Source organism: Leptodactylus fuscus, unplaced genomic scaffold, assembly GCF_031893055.1.
Source record: "Leptodactylus fuscus isolate aLepFus1 unplaced genomic scaffold, aLepFus1.hap2 HAP2_SCAFFOLD_406, whole genome shotgun sequence".
In the NCBI taxonomy this organism is placed as follows: Eukaryota; Metazoa; Chordata; class Amphibia; order Anura; family Leptodactylidae; genus Leptodactylus; species Leptodactylus fuscus.
Genome location: NW_027440430.1, coordinates 49866 through 71967, shown reverse-complemented (window position 1 = coordinate 71967; position 22102 = coordinate 49866). Strand labels below are relative to the sequence as shown.

At 46.0% G+C, this 22102-nt stretch overlaps 1 protein-coding gene across 1 annotated transcript in view; it reads left to right on the top strand.

Moving 5' to 3' along the window:
• Positions 1-397: 397 nt before the first annotated feature.
• Positions 398-22102, top strand: part of INTS9 (integrator complex subunit 9) — a 25001-nt gene continuing 3296 nt past the window's right edge. Inside the window, exons 1-16 of the mRNA XM_075261799.1 lie at positions 398-455; positions 1154-1281; positions 4160-4220; positions 4621-4683; positions 5960-6099; positions 7964-8050; positions 8455-8575; positions 8891-9025; positions 9214-9325; positions 9550-9730; positions 10754-10814; positions 10917-11088; positions 11193-11317; positions 11695-11862; positions 11951-12049; positions 12946-13086. Coding sequence (XP_075117900.1) covers positions 447-455; positions 1154-1281; positions 4160-4220; positions 4621-4683; positions 5960-6099; positions 7964-8050; positions 8455-8575; positions 8891-9025; positions 9214-9325; positions 9550-9730; positions 10754-10814; positions 10917-11088; positions 11193-11317; positions 11695-11862; positions 11951-12049; positions 12946-13086 — 1803 coding nt within the window. The 5' untranslated portion in view covers positions 398-446. The remainder of the gene's footprint in view (positions 456-1153; positions 1282-4159; positions 4221-4620; positions 4684-5959; positions 6100-7963; positions 8051-8454; positions 8576-8890; positions 9026-9213; positions 9326-9549; positions 9731-10753; positions 10815-10916; positions 11089-11192; positions 11318-11694; positions 11863-11950; positions 12050-12945; positions 13087-22102) is intronic.

Here is a 22102-nt window from a genome sequence, read left to right as displayed (position 1 = left end):
GCGAGATGGTGACGATGACGACGCCCGCCCTCCGTGCCCAGCTCGCCCCCAGCGTCTCCCCCGCCGCTCACATCCCAGCCTGACTCGTCTTTGTCTGTCTCCCAACCGCCATGTTGACACTCAGCACCGCGCAGCTCCTCAGCCGAACGGCCGCGGCGGGACTCTGGGAGTTGTAGTTCCCGACACCGCTGGCTTCTCCCCGGGGAGCTTGAAGGGGAGCGCATGGAGAGGACTACACCTCCCAGAATTCCGAGCGAGGCAGACATAACAACCCCGCCCCCTTGTGATAGACTTGGAGAAGACAGCATAGAGAGAAGCCTGAGAGGAGAGAGAGAAAAAAAAAAAAGCGTGTCTGGTACGTAAGGCGTACGTCATCGTGACGTCACTGCGGAGCGGAGAACTACACATCCCGGCAGGCAGTGCGCGGCCAGGAAGGGATCTCCACAATGAAGCTGGTGAGGAGCTCGTGTTATGTGTCTATGTGTCATATTGTATGCTGTATACAGCATGGAGCCGATGGGGGGCGCCCTTACTATCTACCACTGCTCCCCTACCTACACATTGCTATATACCAGGCTCAGGCACCTTGCTGGGACTTGTAGTTCCACCACAGCTGCATATGGCGTTGCTTACTTATGTACCATGGCACTAAGCAGTACGAAAATAAACCCGCCACGTGTCACACGTATCGTATTCACGCCACATTGCCGCCATTTTGAATCTTTTTTGCCACAATTAAGAAAAATCTCTTGAAAATCGCCATCTAACTGCACCGTGTGAATACGGCCCGTCGGTATGCTCAAGTTCAGGCTGGGCGGTGACCACTATGGCCGTCATTTCAGGTTCTGTAGGAAAGCTGGGTGTTGCGACCCGTAGGGGTTGTAACGCTGGCCATATTAGTCATCACCCAGCTTTCCCAGGATCAGAAGAGACTTGTCTATAGGTTCTGTTGTCCTGGTTAACCCCTTCTAGGCCGTGCGGTGGTCTTCCCCTTTAAGTTGACACCCCGTTGAGTGGCGGTGGTGAATGCAGAGCTGATGGGCGCAGACGGCATCGCCCGCCAGACACGTCCTTTCATCTCTCCAGCCGTTAATATTTGATGCCTGTGTTACTCCAGACTGACGTCCCCCCGGGGACCCCCTCTCTCTTCCAGTACTGCCTGTCAGGACATCCCACGCTGCCATGCAACATCCTCAAGTTCAAGTCCACCACCATCATGCTGGACTGCGGCCTGGACATGACCTCGGCCCTCAGCTTCCTGCCCCTGCCCCTGGTGCACAGGTACGTCATGGCTTTAGCTTATATCTGCTTGTGGGAAAGCTGGGTGACAGACGCGTCTACTATCACACAGCTTTCCTGGGTAAAAACCAAGTCTGGCGGGTCAGGTTTTACATTGGTAACCAACATTGCAGCCGTTATTGATCTCGCTAACACACAGCTTTCCTAGATTCCTGCATACCAAGTCTGACGAGGTTTGATGTATCTGGGAAAGCTGGGTGAACTATAGGAACTATAACAGCACTTTCCTGCAGTCCTCAATGGCAGATCAGGTCACTAAACAGATTAACCATTCAGGACTCCAGGAAAGTTCAGTGAGAGTCTGTGTGGGAGCTATAACAGCTGTCCTATCCATTGACACTCAGCTTTTCCCAAACTCCTGCTCCCTATTATATCCTCTATAACACAGCTTTCCTTGTATCCTGAATGGCACATTTGCCTGGTGAGATGTATTTTTTGCTTTGCAGATGAGGAGTCTGGGAAAGCTGAGTGACAATATCAAGTTTACGGCCTAACTATATATACATATATATATATATATATATATATATATATATATATATATTCAGGAGCCTGGGAAAGTTGGGTGACACCAGGATACAAGATCTATAGAATCCATCACAATAACAGTCGTGAACTCGATATCACATCCAGACTTCTGCAATATACAACACAAGTCATAGCCGGGAACTAAAGGGGTAAGAGAAGGGGCAAATATAAGGATGAAGGGAGAACGGCAGGGGTAAGAGAAGGGGCAAATATAAGGATGAAGGGAGAACGGCAGGGGTAAGAGAAGGGGCAAATATAAGGATGAAGGGAGAACGGCAGGGGTAAGAGAAGAGAAGGGGCAAATATAAGGATGAAGGGAGAACGGCAGAGGGTAAGAGAAGAGAAGGGGCAAATATAAGGATGAAGGGAGAACGGCAGGGGGTAAGAGAAGGGGCAAATATAAGGATGAAGAGAGAACGGCAGGGGTAAGAGAAGGGGCAAATATAAGGATGAAGGGAGAACAGCAGGGGTAAGAGAAGGGGCAAATATAAGGATGAAGGGAGGAACGGCAGGGGTAAGAGAAGAGAAGGGGCAAATATAAGGATGAAGGGAGAACGGCAGGGGTAAGAGAAGGGACAAATATAAGGATGAAGGGAGGAACGGCAGAGGGTAAGAGAAGAGGCAAATATAAGGATGAAGGGAGAACGGCAGGGGTAAGAGAAGGGGCAAATATAAGGATGAAGGGATAACGGCAGGGGTAAGAGAAGGGGCAAATATAAGGATGAAGGGAGGAACGGCAGGGGTAAGAAAAGGGGCAAATATAAGGATGAAGGGAGGAACGGCAGGGGTAAGAGAAGGGAAAGGGCAAATATAAGGATGAAGGGAGAACAGCAGGGGTAAGAGAAGAGAAGGGGCAAATATAAGGATGAAGGGAGGAACGGCAGAGGGTAAGAGAAGGGGCAAATATAAGGATGAAGGGAGAACTGCAGGGGTAAGAGAAGGGGCAAATATAAGGATGAAGGGAGGAACGGCAGAGGGTAAGAGAAGGGGCAAATATAAGGATGAAGGGAGAACTGCAGGGGTAAGAGAAGGGACAAATATAAGGATGAAGGGAGGACGGCAGGGGTAAGAGGAGGGGCAAATATAAGGATGAAGGGAGGACTGCAGGGGTAAGAGAAGAGAAGGGGCATATATACCAATATGGCCGCCATTATTGCTCTCACTATCACTCAGCTTTCCTAGATTCCTACATAGCAAGTCTGACTAATCAGATGTATTCTAGCTTTACTAATCAGAATTCATGTTCAGGAGTCTGGGAAAGCTGGGTGACAAACAATATGGCTGCAGGTGCAATCACACAACTTTCCTTGGGTCCTGAATGACAAACCTAGGTAGTGATGTAAAGACAGGTTTACTATCCAGATGTGTGGGAAAGCTGAGTGGCCATCAATATAGATGTCATTGCAGCTTTCCTGAATGGCAATGTCAGATTTGATCTTCAGCTGACTGGAAAAGCTGGGTGGCAACTCCCATTATAGCTCACACAAGGGCTACCACACAACTTTCCTAGAGTCCCGAATGGCAAATCTTATGTCATCCGTCTCCCAACTCTTCGCTCTAATAGCAGATGTTATATGAGGGTGTCTGTGACATCAGTATGGCTGCCTTTGCTTTACTAGACCGGTTTCATTTTCAGGAATCTGGAAAAGCTGGGTGTCAATCAATATGGTTGCTCTAGGTTATCACACAGCTTTACTGGAGTCCTGAATGGGACGTCTGGCTAAGCAGATGGCTGACAACAAATATTGGTAGTCTAGGAAAGCTGGGTTGCTACCCACATAGCTGCTTGATGTGTCCCTTATCAGCTTCCATTCATGCCGGATTAAAGGGACGTTCTTGCAGTCCTCCTGGCACCGTGTCGCCGTCCCTTTAAGAAGCTGTCACTGTGATCGTCAATCAGACTCTTCCTGTCAGTAAAAGCCGCTAAGCGGTGAGACATGAAGGTGTGAGCCGCTCATCCATCACCTCCGTCTGCCCGAGAGAGACAGTCCCAGACACCAGCCATTATCACAGGTGAAGGATTTAATATCAGATTAGTGCGCCAATTAACCCTTTAACCCTGCAATGGAAAGGTTACCGTAAAGGAAAGCGCCGCATTATACGACGTGTCCCGGCTAAATCTGCATATTCGGATCAGTAAAGATGCAAATGCTCCATTTTAGGATCCAGTCTTGGGTTAAAAATCTCTTCTAGACTCTAGTCACAGCCAAAGCTGCATCCAGAAGGGGGAGGAGTTATGCCTACGCTGTTATGTCTCCTGACAGTGCAGCTTTAGCAGGGACTGGAGTGTAAGAGCTGATGCATGTGTGTCATGTTATTCTTTATTCTGCAGCACTCGCCTCTCCAAACTGCCCGGCTGGGTCTCCAAGGATGGAAATAGCCAGTTTGAGAAGGTAAAATATCAATCTCCTGAAATCCTCTGTGCTGCTGGGCATGCCCCGCTCCTTCCACTATATAACTCTGTCTGTAACCTCCTATGAGAAAAAGGAAAGTCCTCTCCTGAAATCCTCTGTGCTGCTGGAGGCCTTGCTTTCTCCACTATATAACTCTCAGCTTGTACCTCCCTATGAGAGCAGCCAAGTCCTCTCCTGAAATCCTCTGTGCTGCTGTAGAGCCTGTTTTGTCCCTGATCTCTTATATGCTTTATCGTGCACATCAGTTCTTCCCGCCTTGAAGCGCTGACCTCTGAAATGCTCTGTGCTGCTGCAGACCCCTGAGCCTGTAATTCCCCTATCGTGCTGATATACCTGGTATATAGGAGTGCGGCCTGTCATGTGTATTGTGTCTGTACAGGAGCTGAAGGAGTGCTCAGGACGTGTGTTTGTAGACTCCGTGCCGGAATTCTGTCTGCCGGAGGTAAGTCTGTCATCAGCCTCGTCTACGCGTGTATATAGGGGGTATATAGGTGTCTATCACGTGACTAGATTAGGGGTTCATACATGTGTCATGTGACTAGATTAGGGTTCATATATATGTCACGTGACTAAATTAGGAGTTCATGCAGGTGTCACGTGTCTAGATTAGGGTTCATACATGTAATGTGACTAGATTAGGGGTTTGTACAGGTGTCATGTGTCTAGATTAGTGATTCGTACATGTGTCAAGCCACTAGATTAGGGGTTCGTACAGGTGTCACGTGACTAGATTAGGGGTTCGTACATGTGTCATGTGACCAGATTAGGGCTTCCTACATGTGTCATGTGACTAGATTAGGGGTTCATACATGTCACTTGTCTACATTAGTGATTCATACATGTGTCACGCCACTAGATTAGGGGTTTGTGCAAGTGTCATGTGACTAGATTAGGGGTTCGTACAGTTGTCACGTGACTAGATTAGGGGTTCGTACAGTTGTCACGTGACTAGATTAGGGGTTCGCACATGTGTCATGTGACTAGATTAGGGGTTCGTACATGTATCACGTGACTAGATTAGGGGTTTGTACATGTGTCACGTGACTAGATTAGGGGTTCATACATGTGTCGCGTGACTAGATTAGGGGTTTGTATAGGTGTCACGTGACTAGATTAGGGGCACAGTCAGTGATATTGGGGTGTAATATTTGATGACTTTCTGATAACACTTCTGTTTGCCTCATTGCTAACGAGAGCTGATACATTGTAACGCCCCCGCATACTGTATCAGTCTCAGCACGTGAATGAGGTTTCCATTCACTGACTGCTAGCTGAGATCCTGAGAGCGATGACACATCCAGATACCGAGTGCAGAAGAATGTGACTGGATTTATTACACAAGGGTTAACCCCTGATTGGCCTAAAACTGAACTTCCCCTTTAAATTGACATTGCTTTTGCATGCTGGCGACCAGTGACGGCTGACCGTTATGTGCCACATCCGTGCCAGCCCTGGTCTATCATCAGAAGGGCATTCAGTATATACAGTATATATATATGCCCTGTACTCTTACAGTATATATTATAGGGGGTATATCCGGTATATTATACATTGCGGCAGGTACACTATGGCGACCTTGCAGGAGGCAGCAGGCTGGATGTGTGTGGTGGGATCTGTATCATCCTCGTCCTCTCGTGCCCGTCTGGGTGGGGTGGCGCGGCTGGCAGGGAGAGGCCGGGCCCTGCAGACGTCTTTAATATTCTGCTCTTTGCTTTCAGACGCAGCTCATAGATCTGTCTACTGTAGATGTGATCCTAATCTCTAACTATCACTGTATGATGGCGCTGCCGTACATCACCGAACACACCGGATTTACTGGCACCGTCTACGCCACCGAGCCCACTGTACAGATCGGCAGGTAAACATACAGCCGGCCCCGCGACGGGACGTCCTACAGGGTTAGGGGTACAGCTCTTAAAGTGATACACCCGTCAGAACCTGAAAATATGGGAACGTTCCGGAAGTGGCCGCGACCTTGGGCATATGTGGTCCCTGTTTGGGCAGGTTCACTTGCGATGTGGGTGCCTAATTGGGTCATGACTGCCCAGGCGCTGAGTATACGGGCGGGTGCTCCTAAAACAAGGTGAGGGTGCAGGAGGAGTGTCACCGTACCGGGGATTCCGCCGATGTCATGATCTCTGGGTCATGTGATCTGATGCAGAATTTGTCCCCCCTTCCCCACCACCTATAGCACAAGTAACTTACCTGTGAGGAGGGGGTCGGAGTGGTCCTGGGGGTTAATTCTTCCTTGGATCACATGACCCGGACCCCCAGATCCATCATCTGCGTTCCTGGGACCAGGTACTGTATTTTTCGGACTATAAGACGCACTTTTTTTCCCCCAAATTTGGGGGGAAAAGAAGGGTGCGTCTTATAGTCTGAATGTGGCGCCTGGCATCCGCTGTAATAGAGAGGCGGATGCCGGCAAGGGATAGACGCTGGGGCCTGAGACATCGCTGCGCTCCTCTACCCTGCATGAAGCCAGCAGCGGCAGGGGCGATGTTATTCCGCTCCTCCGTCCCCCCGCCGCTGGCTTCATGCAGGGCAGAGGAGCGCAGCGATGTCTCAGGCCCCGGCACCTGTAATGGTGTCTATCCCTCCCCGGCATCCGCCTCTCTAGTACAGCGGATGCCGGGTCAGTATCGGTGGCCCCTTCTCCCCCGGGGCCGGTCCCCACCGGCCCCGTACCTGTGACGTTGCAGGCCGGCTCCTGCGCGGCGATATCGCAGGAGCCGACCTGTTCGGGTGAGAGCCGGGAGCCTAATGAGGCTCCCAGGCCTGTCACGGCTGTATATTAGTATTGCGGCTGGGTCTATGACCAGCCGTAATACTAATACACAGAATGTCCCGTAGACAGCAATACAGTTGTATTGCCGTCTATGGGACTTGCAATCAAGCGACCGCAGGTTCAAGCCCCCGGGGGGGAATAAAATAGTAAAAAAAAAAAAAAAAGCTTTAAAAATATGAAATAAAAGTTCTAAATCACCTCCTGTCCCTAGAATATATATATATATATATATATATATATAAGTAGAAAATCATATATCATAAACCACCAGGTTTTTTTTCAATACAAGGTGATCTAAGCAATAGATATTCCCCAAAATGGTAAACTAAAAAGTACATCTGGCCCCGCAAAAAAAACCCCACTCTATTCATCCCCGTACAGCTGCAGGTACCTCACCTGTCAATGTGGCCTTGCAGCTGTTGCAAAACTACAACTCCCATATATTAATATTTTACCATTTTTTGCTTCCAAATTTTTTTTCCCTATTTTCCTCCTCTAAAACCTGTGCGTCTTATAGTCCAGTGCGTCTTATAGTCCGAAAAATACGGTAATTAAATGAATACTTTGCAATTTTGGACAAATTAGAATTTTCTTTTGGGTTTGAATACAATGTAACAAAGTTTAAAATTGTAACAGTTTCCAAATCAATGCCGAACATTACGAAACGTACGGGGTTGTTTCATATTATGGAGGGGGGGTCCAATCCTTAGGACCCCCCTCTATGATCCAGAACAGAGAGCCCCCCTGACTGGAGCCATTTTTGTACAGTCATGATGTAATACTACATTTGCCCTGCAGTGGCCGCCACACAGTAAGTGAAGTGATCGCCCCAGCAGCCGCATTCTTAAAGGGATAGTCCACTTTTTTTAAAAAAAAAATTGACTTTTTTTTTTCTTTTCCGCCCGATTTCCCCACCTTGTGTCTGTCGTCTTAGGTTACTGATGGAGGAGCTGGTGAATTTTATAGAGCGGGTTCCGAAGGCGCAGTCCGCCACCATGTGGAAGCACAAGGATAATCAGAGGTACGGGGGGATGGGAGAAGAGACGCGGCCTGTAAGGGTTAATATATAAAGCTTAACCTTTTAACACCATGTGTGTTTCGGGCCGTAAACTGTTAACACAGCTGCAGTTTGTTACAATGTATCAGTGGAGAACACTATTGTTTATTGAGCATATCGAGCACAACCCCCCCCTGTAGTCTACCATGGGCTACCCCTATACGCGTAGGATCAGCCAAAATGTATGTAATCCCTATGAGCAGGGCAGGTTTCTAGTCAATGCCAGGACCTCTGCTTGCTGTCAGTGAATGCATTCACGTCATACAGGGGCAGGACTCTCAGCCTGGCTGATAACAGAGGACAATAGAGTGTAGCACATCTTTCTGTGGTGCCTTTCCCAGTCCCATTCTTCCACCTGTCGTCTGCAGGCAGCTGCCGGTCCCCATGAAGGACGCCGTTGAGGTGTTCACGTGGCGAAAATGCTACACGATGCAGGAGGTGAACGCTGCGCTCAGCAAGATACAGCTTGTGGGGTATTCGCAGAAAATCGTGAGTATAACGGGAGGTGGAGGGGGGGGTCACTTCAACTTTACTTTACTTGCTAGAGCAGCAGTTTGTGCTTCAGAGCTGCACTTCATTCACTTTTTCATTCTTGGCGACTTTACCAAGAAAATCAAAATGCGCAGAATATATATAAAAAATCCATTCTACGAAAGCGGGAGGAGGTTTCGTACCCCAGACCTGTAAGGATTGAGGGCCTGCACCCCCTTATTGGGATCTTACTATAGTGCAGAGCCCTTAAACTGTGGTGTAATGTCTCCCTCTGGTGGTCATACAGTGTAATACACCCCCATTATTTCGCAGGAACTCTTTGGGGCCGTGCAGGTGACCCCGCTCAGCTCCGGCTATGCCCTCGGCAGCTCCAATTGGATCATTCAGTCCCATTATGAAAAGGTCTCGTACGTGTCTGGCTCTTCGCTTCTAACTACCCACCCGCAGGTAAGTCCTCAGAGGTCGGGGGTCCCAAAGCCAAGGGCAGGGGCGAAGCTAGCAAAGATACTGGACCCCTTTACTGGTCCTGACATGGTAGAGCGCCCCCTTTACCAGTCCCCACAAGGTATAACGGTCCTTTTTTTATATCTTCATGCACCTTTGCTGTAATTTTTGTGGTTTTTCCTTAATTTTAGCCGATGGACCAGACCTCTCTGAAGAACAGCGACGTCCTCATCCTCACCGGCCTCACCCAGATCCCCACTGCCAATCCAGACGGGATGGTGGGCGAGTTCTGCAGCAATCTGGGTGAGTTATTGTTTGGGTCACTCCTCCATGCTTTACACTGCCACCCTGACACCAGCTATTATCACCGTCTACATGGTGTAGGTGAATGTGGGCAATTGGTACAATGTCACATCCCATTTGGGGAATGATGACCTATAACCCTAGTCCTGCTCACGCCGCTGTCATGATCAGAATGTATAGAAGTTTCTATCTTACATATCACCGTCTATTCTGCCTCTGCACAGCGATGACGATCCGTAATGGCGGTAACGTGCTGGTGCCGTGTTACCCGTCCGGTGTCATCTACGACCTCTTGGAGTGCCTATACCAGTACATCGACTCTGCCGGACTCTCCAACGTCCCCTTCTACTTCATCTCTCCTGTGGCCAACAGCTCCCTGGAGTTCTCCCAGATCTTCGCCGAGTGGTACGTTGTCCGAGAATGTCCAGCGGCGTCCATGATATTAACCCCTTCCTGCACGAGCATGTACATCAGGGGTACCTTTATGGCTGGGCCTTCTTCAGCTTCGGGCGCCATTCAGGACGTTGTATGTACTGTCTACATAATGCCGTGACATTAGATGGTAGCAGGACCTAGTATGGCGGTGCCCAGAGGAGAGCAAGGAGCGGGTGAGTGACTGATAACTGCTATAGGGGAGCGAGATCCACTGACAGGAGACGGATTCAAGTTGTAAGGGACAGCCGGAGGAAGGATAGGTCTCTTACCGTCATCCCAAAGTTCGGCAGGTGGTACAAGCACTTGGCTCATGGTCATACAATATTGATGTGAGCAGCGCTCTCCTTAGCTTGCACTTGGCTCCATCTTACACACTCAAGGCTTCTTGCTGTCATCTTTACTTCTCCAGTAACCCCAGGGGGTCAGATATAGGAACCTTCCATCTTATTATCATCCTGTTCCTGTCACCCCACAGGGTCAGATGTTATCACCTCTCCTACTACCGCCATCCTATTACTGTCACTTGTCCCTATATAAAGCCTATAGTAACCCCAGTGGGTCGGATATTATCACCTCTCCTACTACCGCCATCCTATTACAGTCACTTGTCCCCATGTACCGTAACCCTAGGAGGGATTAGATACAGGAATGTTCCTTCCTATTATCACCTACTAATCTCATCCTGTTACTATCAACGATATCTACATCCTCGAGGGGTTCATTATTGTTTTATTTAGCTTCTCATTGGTCCCCAAGATCATCGCTCGGGGTCTAAATATCGGCCTTAAAGGGAATGACACACACAATTTGCCAGTGGCCTGTTCCTCTGTTGTTCCTGTGGGCTGGATACTCTGATAATAACCTATTATATATTATATGAACTTACACGGCCTTGTTCCTACTGCTATTCTAGAAGATTGCAGTACACCTCATCAGCCACAAGATGGCGGCAGATAGCAGTAATCTGATTTTTCTCTCTTTTTCTGCCCCCAGGCTCTGCCACAACAAGCAGACGAAGGTCTATCTCCCAGAACCTCCATTCCCTCACGCCGAGGTAAGACTATGTAATGGTGCTGAGACTTGTAGGGTCCTAGCATGGCAGTAGTAGGTTACGTGGAGTCCTTATGACGCCTCCTCTAAACCTTCCCCCCCTCAGTTGATCCAAACCAATAAGCTGAAGCACTATCCCAGCATCCACGGCGACTTCAGCAACGACTTCAAGCAGCCGTGCGTGGTGTTCACGGGTCACCCCACCCTGCGTTTCGGAGATGTGGTTCATTTCATGGAGCTGTGGGGGAAGTCCAGCCTGAACACCATCATCTTCACAGGTAGGATCCGTCTGAATCGGCGCCCGATCCTAGGTGCCTGCCATACTCCTGAGCCGCCATTAGTCCTTGAGGCGTGTGACGTTTCTGCTCTTGTCTCTCCTCAGAGCCGGACTTCTCATACCTGGACGCCCTGGCCCCATACCAGCCACTGGCCATGAAATGTGTCTACTGTCCCATCGACACGCGGCTCAACTTCATCCAGGTGTCAAAGCTTCTCAAGGAAGTCCAGGTGAGGCTTTTGGCCTAGTCTACTCCTCAACCTACAAGCCTTTGTCAGGGTATCGGCATATTCCCTGGACTCTCCTACTGTCAGTGCAAGAAACCGTTATCTGTTCCTGCTGCTTCCTATAGGGGGCAGTAAGTCATGAAAGAGAGGGGGATAAGCAGAGACTACGCTATGCCTCTTGTATACCATGAAGTGCTTGGAAATGCAAGGTGGAAGGTCCTGGCAGGGCACTTGGATGATTCCTATCACAATATCTGGGCGCTCACAGTTCTATCCAGATACATTTCACGTGCACTGACACATTGTAACAAGTTATCAGCTCATTTATACGCGTAATGTTACCATCGGGGTCCTGACTCTAGTCACTTTACTTCCTGCAGCCTCTACACGTTGTGTGCCCTGAACAATACACCCAGCCGCCGGCATCCCAGTCCCACCGCTCCGACCTGATGATTGACTGTCTGCCGCCCCCTATGTCCTATCGCCGGGCGGAGGTGCTGACCCTGCCCTTTAAGAGGCGCTATGAGAAGATAGAAATCATGCCTGAGGTGAGATGCATGATGGGTAGCGGAGGAGGGGAGCACCGACTCTACCACAGGGACTGAGGAATAACTTTCTTCATTCTTCCCTGTTTAGTTGGCGGAGTCCTTGGTGCCGGCAGAGATTAAACCCGGGGTGTCCCTGGCGACTGTATCTGCCGTACTGTATACTAAAGACAACAAACATGTCCTGCAGGTGAGAGGCTCAGCAAAAATCAGTCATTCTGAGGTGGCAGAGGGCACAGTCGTGAGGAGAAGGGACTGTGTTGGGCACGGTTGCAAAAGAAGGGACTGTGTCCGGCGTGGTTGCAAGATGAGGGACTGTGCAAAGGAAGGGACTGTGTTGGGCAAAGTTATGAAGGGAGGAACTGTGTCTAGTACAGTTGCAAAGGGAGAAGGACTGTGTCGGGCACGGTTGCAAGGGGACAAGGACTGTGTCGGGCATGGTTGCAAGGGGAGAAGGACTGTCGGGCACAGTTGCAAAGGGAGAAGGACTGTTTTGAGCACGGTTGCAAGGGGAGAAGGACTATGTCGGGCAAGGTTGCGAAGGGAGAAGGACTGTTTTGAGCACGGTTGCAAAGGGAGAAGGACTGTGTCGGGTACGGTTGCAAAGGGAGAAGGACTGCGTCGGGCATGGTTGCAAAGGGAGAAGGACTGTTTTGAGCACGGTTGCAAGGGGAGAAGGACTGTGTCGGGCACGGTTGCAAGGGGAGAAGGACTGCGTCGGGCACGGTTGTGAAGGAAGGAACTGTGTCTAGTACAGTTGCAAGGGGAGGAAGACTGTGTTGAGCACGGTTGCAAAGGGAGAAGGACTCTGTCGGGCACGGTTGCAAGGGGACAAGGACTGTGTCGGGCACGGTTGCAAGGGGAGAAGGACTGCGTCGGGCACGGTTGCGAAGGGAGAAAGACTGTGTCGGGCACGGTTGCAAGGGTAGGGACTGTGTAGCAAATAGAGACCTCCACCCCGGCCGCTTCCTTGGATAATGGGGATCATCAGAGCAGAGGATGGGGGTTGTGCTCCTATTTTATTTCTCCAGCTTCACCCCCAGGACATTGACCTGTACGGCCGGACGTTTCTGCTTCTCTCCACAGCCGCCCCCTAAGCCCGCACCGCCTGTCCAATCCAGCAAGAAAAGGAAGCGAGCAATGGAGGAGACCCCCGAAACCCAACTCTGCAAACCCCTCCTGAGCGGCTCCATCCCTGTAGAACAGTTTGTCCAGACCCTGGAGAAAGTAAGAGAAACGCGGATGTGATCAAAAGCTCCGAACCCTCTGCACTGAGCGAGCCACCACTAGAGGGCGCTCACTGCATGCCTGATACTGAAAGGATGGAGAGCGTAGAGGCTTAGATACAGCACACAGTATCACACATAGGATTAGATACACAGCTCAGTATACAGTATCACACAGGATAGGATTAGATACACAGGTCAGTATACAGTATCACACAGGGTAGGATTAGATACACAGCTCAGTATACAGTATCACACAGGATAGGATTAGATACACGGCTCAGTATACAGTATCACACAGGATAGGATTAGATACACAGCTCAGTATACAGTATCACACAGGATAGGATTAGATACACAGCTCAGTATACAGTATCACACAGGATAGGATTAGATACACAGCTCAGTAGACAGTATCACACAGGAGAGGATTAGATACACAGCTCAGTAGACAGTATCACACAGGATAGGATTAGATACACAGCACAGTATACAGTATCACACAGGATAGGATTAGATACACAGCTCAGTATACAGTATCACACAGGATAGGATTAGATACACAGCTCAGTATACAGTATCACACAGGATAGGATTAGATACACGGCTCAGTATACAGTATCACACAGGATAGGATTAGATACACAGCTCAGTATACAGTATCACACAGGATAGGATTAGATACACAGCTCAGTATACAGTATCACACAGGATAGGATTAGATACACAGCTCAGTAGACAGTATCACACAGGATAGGATTAGATACACAGCTCAGTATACAGTATCACACAGGAGAGGATTAGATACACAGCTCAGTATACAGTATCACACAGGATAGGATTAGATACACAGCTCAGTTTACAGTATCACACAGGATAGGATTAGATACACAGCTCAGTATACAGTATCACACATGATAGGATTAGATACACAGCTCAGCAGACAGTATCACACAGGATAGGATTAGATACACAGCTCAGTATACAGTATCACACAGGATAGGATTAGATACGCAGCTCAGTATACAGTATCACACAGGATAGGATTAGATACGCAGCTCAGTATACAGTATCGCACAGGATAGGATTAGATACACAGCTCAGTATACAGTATCACACAGGATAGGATTAGATACACAGCTCAGCAGACAGTATCACACAGGATAGGATTAGATACGCAGCTCAGTATACAGTATCACACAGGATAGGATTAGATACACAGCTCAGTATACAGTATCACACAGGATAGGATTAGATACACAGCTCAGTATACAGTATCACACAGGATAGGATTAGATACACAGCTCAGTAGACAGTATCACACAGGATAGGATTAGGTACACAGCTCAGTATACAGTATCACACAGGATAGGATTAGATACACAGCTCAGTATACAGTATCACACAGGATAGGATTAGATACACAGCTCAGTATACAGTATCACACAGGATAGGATTAGATACACAGCTCAGTATACAGTATCACACAGGATAGGATTAGATACACAGCTCAGTATACAGTATCACACAGGATAGGATTAGATACACAGCTCAGTATACAGTATCACACAGGATAGGATTAGATACAGCAGCTCAGTATACAGTATCACACAGGATAGGATTAGATACACAGCTCAGTATACAGTATCACACAGGATAGGATTAGATACACAGCTCAGTATACAGTATCACACAGGATAGGATTAGATACACAGCTCAGTATACAGTATCACACAGGATAGGATTAGATACACAGCTCAGTATACAGTATCACACAGGATAGGATTAGATACACAGCTCAGCAGACAGTATCACACAGGATAGGATTAGATACAGCAGCTCAGTATACAGTATCACACAGGATAGGATTAGATACACAGCTCAGTATACAGTATCACACAGGATAGGATTAGATACACAGCTCAGTATACAGTATCACACAGGATAGGAATAGATACACAGCTCAGTATACAGTATCACACAGGATAGGATTAGATACACAGCTCAGTATACAGTATCACACAGGATAGGATTAGATACACAGCTCAGCAGACAGTATCACACAGGATAGGATTAGATACAGCAGCTCAGTATACAGTATCACACAGGATAGGATTAGATACAGCAGCTCAGTATACAGTATCACACAGGATAGGATTAGATACACAGCTCAGTATACAGTATCACACAGGATAGGATTAGATACACAGCTCAGCAGACAGTATCACACAGGATAGGATTAGATACAGCAGCTCAGTATACAGTATCACACAGGATAGGATTAGATACACAGCTCAGCAGTCAGTATCACACAGGATAGGATTAGATACACAGCTCAGTATACAGTATCACACAGGATAGGATTAGATACAGCAGCTCAGTATACAGTATCACACAGGATAGGATTAGATACACAGCTCAGTATACAGTATCACACAGGATAGGATTAGATACACAGCTCAGTATACAGTATCACACAGGATAGGATTAGATACACAGCTCAGTATACAGTATCACACAGGATAGGATTAGATACACAGCTCAGTTTACAGTATCACACAGGATAGGATTAGATACACAGCTCAGTAGACAGTATCACACAGGATAGGATTAGATACACAGCTCAGTATACAGTATCACACAGGAGAGGATTAGATACACAGCTCAGTATACAGTATCACACAGGATAGGATTAGATACACAGCTCAGTTTACAGTATCACACAGGATAGGATTAGATACACAGCTCAGTATACAGTATCACACATGATAGGATTAGATACACAGCTCAGCAGACAGTATCACACAGGATAGGATTAGATACACAGCTCAGTATACAGTATCACACAGGATAGGATTAGATACGCAGCTCAGTATACAGTATCACACAGGATAGGATTAGATACGCAGCTCAGTATACAGTATCGCACAGGATAGGATTAGATACACAGCTCAGTATACAGTATCACACAGGATAGGATTAGATACACAGCTCAGCAGACAGTATCACACAGGATAGGATTAGATACGCAGCTCAGTATACAGTATCACACAGGATAGGATTAGATACACAGCTCAGTATACAGTATCACACAGGATAGGATTAGATACACAGCTCAGTATACAGTATCACACAGGATAGGATTAGATACACAGCTCAGTAGACAGTATCACACAGGATAGGATTAGGTACACAGCTCAGTATACAGTATCACACAGGATAGGATTAGATACACAGCTCAGTATACAGTATCACACAGGATAGGATTAGATACACAGCTCAGTATACAGTATCACACAGGATAGGATTAGATACACAGCTCAGTATACAGTATCACACAGGATAGGATTAGATACACAGCTCAGTATACAGTATCACACAGGATAGGATTAGATACACAGCTCAGTATACAGTATCACACAGGATAGGATTAGATACAGCAGCTCAGTATACAGTATCACACAGGATAGGATTAGATACACAGCTCAGTATACAGTATCACACAGGATAGGATTAGATACACAGCTCAGTATACAGTATCACACAGGATAGGATTAGATACACAGCTCAGTATACAGTATCACACAGGATAGGATTAGATACACAGCTCAGTATACAGTATCACACAGGATAGGATTAGATACACAGCTCAGCAGACAGTATCACACAGGATAGGATTAGATACAGCAGCTCAGTATACAGTATCACACAGGATAGGATTAGATACACAGCTCAGTATACAGTATCACACAGGATAGGATTAGATACACAGCTCAGTATACAGTATCACACAGGATAGGAATAGATACACAGCTCAGTATACAGTATCACACAGGATAGGATTAGATACACAGCTCAGTATACAGTATCACACAGGATAGGATTAGATACACAGCTCAGCAGACAGTATCACACAGGATAGGATTAGATACAGCAGCTCAGTATACAGTATCACACAGGATAGGATTAGATACAGCAGCTCAGTATACAGTATCACACAGGATAGGATTAGATACACAGCTCAGTATACAGTATCACACAGGATAGGATTAGATACACAGCTCAGCAGACAGTATCACACAGGATAGGATTAGATACAGCAGCTCAGTATACAGTATCACACAGGATAGGATTAGATACACAGCTCAGCAGTCAGTATCACACAGGATAGGATTAGATACACAGCTCAGTATACAGTATCACACAGGATAGGATTAGATACACAGCTCAGTATACAGTATTACACAGGATAGGAGTAGATACACAGCTCAGTATACAGTATCACACAGGATAGGATTAGATACACAGCTCAGTATACAGTATCACACAGGATAGGATTAGATACACAGCTCAGTATACAGTATCACACAGGATAGGATTAGATACACAGCTCAGCAGACAGTATCACACAGGATAGGATTAGATACAGCAGCTCAGTATACAGTATCACACAGGATAGGATTAGATACACAGCTCAGCAGTCAGTATCACACAGGATAGGATTAGATACACAGCTCAGTATACAGTATCACACAGGAGAGGATTAGATACACAGCTCAGTATACAGTATCACACAGGATAGGATTAGATACACAGCTCAGTTTACAGTATCACACAGGATAGGATTAGATACACAGCTCAGTATACAGTATCACACATGATAGGATTAGATACACAGCTCAGCAGACAGTATCACACAGGATAGGATTAGATACACAGCTCAGTATACAGTATCACACAGGATAGGATTAGATACGCAGCTCAGTATACAGTATCACACAGGATAGGATTAGATACGCAGCTCAGTATACAGTATCACACAGGATAGGATTAGATACGCAGCTCAGTATACAGTATCACACAGGATAGGATTAGATACACAGCTCAGTATACAGTATCACACAGGATAGGATTAGATACACAGCTCAGTATACAGTATCACACAGGATAGGATTAGATACACAGCTCAGTAGACAGTATCACACAGGATAGGATTAGGTACACAGCTCAGTATACAGTATCACACAGGATAGGATTAGATACACAGCTCAGTATACAGTATCACACAGGATAGGATTAGATACACAGCTCAGTATACAGTATCACACAGGATAGGATTAGATACACAGCTCAGTATACAGTATCACACAGGATAGGATTAGATACACAGCTCAGTATACAGTATCACACAGGATAGGATTAGATACACAGCTCAGTATACAGTATCACACAGGATAGGATTAGATACAGCAGCTCAGTATACAGTATCACACAGGATAGGATTAGATACACAGCTCAGTATACAGTATCACACAGGATAGGATTAGATACACAGCTCAGTATACAGTATCACACAGGATAGGATTAGATACACAGCTCAGTATACAGTATCACACAGGATAGGATTAGATACACAGCTCAGTATACAGTATCACACAGGATAGGATTAGATACACAGCTCAGCAGACAGTATCACACAGGATAGGATTAGATACAGCAGCTCAGTATACAGTATCACACAGGATAGGATTAGATACAGCAGCTCAGTATACAGTATCACACAGGATAGGATTAGATACACAGCTCAGTATACAGTATCACACAGGATAGGATTAGATACACAGCTCAGCAGACAGTATCACACAGGATAGGATTAGATACAGCAGCTCAGTATACAGTATCACACAGGATAGGATTAGATACACAGCTCAGCAGTCAGTATCACACAGGATAGGATTAGATACACAGCTCAGTATACAGTATCACACAGGATAGGATTAGATACACAGCTCAGTATACAGTATTACACAGGATAGGAGTAGATACACAGCTCAGTATACAGTATCACACAGGATAGGATTAGATACACAGCTCAGTATACAGTATCACACAGGATAGGATTAGATACACAGCTCAGTATACAGTATCACACAGGATAGGATTAAATACACAGCTCAGTATACAGTATCGCACAGGATAGGATTAGATACACAGCTCAGTATACAGTATCACACAGGATAGGATTAGATACAGCAGCTCAGTATACAGTATCACACAGGATAGGATTAGATACACAGCTCAGTATACAGTATCACACAGGATAGGATTAGATACAGCAGCTCAGTATACAGTATCACACAGGATAGGATTAGATACACAGCTCAGTATACAGTATCACACAGGATAGGATTAGATACACAGCTCAGTATACAGTATCACACAGGATAGGATTAGATACAGCAGCTCAGTATACAGTATAACACAGGATAGGATTAGATACACAGCTCAGTATACAGTATCACACAGGATAGGATTAGATACACAGCTCAGCAGACAGTATCACACAGGATAGGATTAGATACAGCAGCTCAGTATACAGTATCACACAGGATAGGATTAGATACACGGCTCAGTATACAGTATCACACAGGATAGGATTAGATACACAGCTCAGCAGTCAGTATCACACAGGATAGGATTAGATACACAGCTCAGTATACAGTATCACATAGGATAGGATTAGATACACAGCTCAGTATACAGTATCACACAGGATAGGATTAGATACACAGCTCAGTAGACAGTATCACACAGGATAGGATTAGATAAACAGCTCAGTATACAGTATCACACAGGAGAGGATTAGATACACAGCTCAGTATACAGTATCACACAGGATAGGATTAGATACACAGCTCAGTTTACAGTATCACACAGGATAGGATTAGATACACAGCTCAGTATACAGTATCACACATGATAGGATTAGATACACAGCTCAGCAGACAGTATCACACAGGATAGGATTAGATACACAGCTCAGTATACAGTATCACACAGGATAGGATTAGATACACAGCTCAGTATACAGTATCACACAGGATAGGATTAGATACGCAGCTCAGTATACAGTATCACACAGGATAGGATTAGATACGCAGCTCAGTATACAGTATCACACAGGATAGGATTAGATACACAGCTCAGTAGACAGTATCACACAGGATAGGATTAGGTACACAGCTCAGTATACAGTATCACACAGGATAGGATTAGATACACAGCTCAGTATACAGTATCACACAGGATAGGATTAGATACACAGCTCAGTATACAGTATCACACAGGATAGGATTAGATACACAGCTCAGTATACAGTATCACACAGGATAGGATTAGATACACAGCTCAGTATACAGTATCACACAGGATAGGATTAGATACACAGCTCAGCAGACAGTATCACACAGGATAGGATTAGATACACAGCTCAGTATACAGTATCACACAGGATAGGATTAGATACACAGCTCAGTATACAGTATCACACAGGATAGGATTAGATACACAGCTCAGTATACAGTATCACACAGGATAGGATTAGATACAGCAGCTCAGTATACAGTATCACACAGGATAGGATTAGATACACAGCTCAGTATACAGTATCACACAGGATAGGATTAGATACACAGCTCAGCAGACAGTATCACACAGGATAGGATTAGATACAGCAGCTCAGTATACAGTATCACACAGGATAGGATTAGATACACAGCTCAGTATACAGTATCACACAGGATAGGATTAAATACACAGCTCAGTATACAGTATCGCACAGGATAGGATTAGATACACAGCTCAGTATACAGTATCACACAGGATAGGATTAGATACAGCAGCTCAGCAGACAGTATCACACAGGATAGGATTAGATACAGCAGCTCAGTATACAGTATCACACAGGATAGGATTAGATACACAGCTCAGCAGTCAGTATCACACAGGATAGGATTAGATACACAGCTCAGTATACAGTATCACACAGGATAGGATTAGATACACAGCTCAGTATACAGTATCACACAGGATAGGAGTAGATACACAGCTCAGTATACAGTATCACACAGGATAGGATTAGATACACAGCTCAGTATACAGTATCACACAGGATAGGATTAGATACACAGCTCAGTATACAGTATCACACAGGATAGGATTAGATACACAGCTCAGCAGACAGTATCACACAGGATAGGATTAGATACAGCAGCTCAGTATACAGTATCACACAGGATAGGATTAGATACACAGCTCAGCAGTCAGTATCACACAGGATAGGATTAGATACACAGCTCAGTATACAGTATCACACAGGATAGGATTAGATACACAGCTCAGTATACAGTATCACACAGGATAGGATTAGATACACAGCTCAGTATACAGTATCACACAGGATAGGATTAGATACACAGCTCAGTATACAGTATCACACAGGATAGGATTAGATACACAGCTCAGTATACAGTATCACACAGGATAGGATTAGATACACAGCTCAGTATACAGTATCACACAGGATAGGATTAGATACACAGCTCAGTATACAGTATCACACAGGATAGGATTAGATACACAGCTCAGTATACAGTATCACACAGGATAGGATTAGATACACAGCTCAGTATACAGTATCGCACAGGATAGGATTAGATACAGCAGCTCAGTATACAGTATCACACAGGATAGGATTAGATACACAGCTCAGTATACAGTATCACACAGGATAGGATTAGATACAGCAGCTCAGTATACAGTATCACACAGGATAGGATTAGATACACAGCTCAGTATACAGTATCACACAGGATAGGATTAGATACACAGCTCAGTATACAGTATCACACAGGATAGGATTAGATACAGCAGCTCAGTATACAGTATCACACAGGATAGGATTAGATACACAGCTCAGTATACAGTATCACACAGGATAGGATTAGATACACAGCTCAGCAGACAGTATCACACAGGATAGGATTAGATACAGCAGCTCAGTATACAGTATCACACAGGATAGGATTAGATACACGGCTCAGTATACAGTATCACACAGGATAGGATTAGATACACAGCTCAGTAGACAGTATCACACAGGATAGGATTAGGTACACAGCTCAGTATACAGTATCACACAGGATAGGATTAGATACACAGCTCAGTATACAGTATCA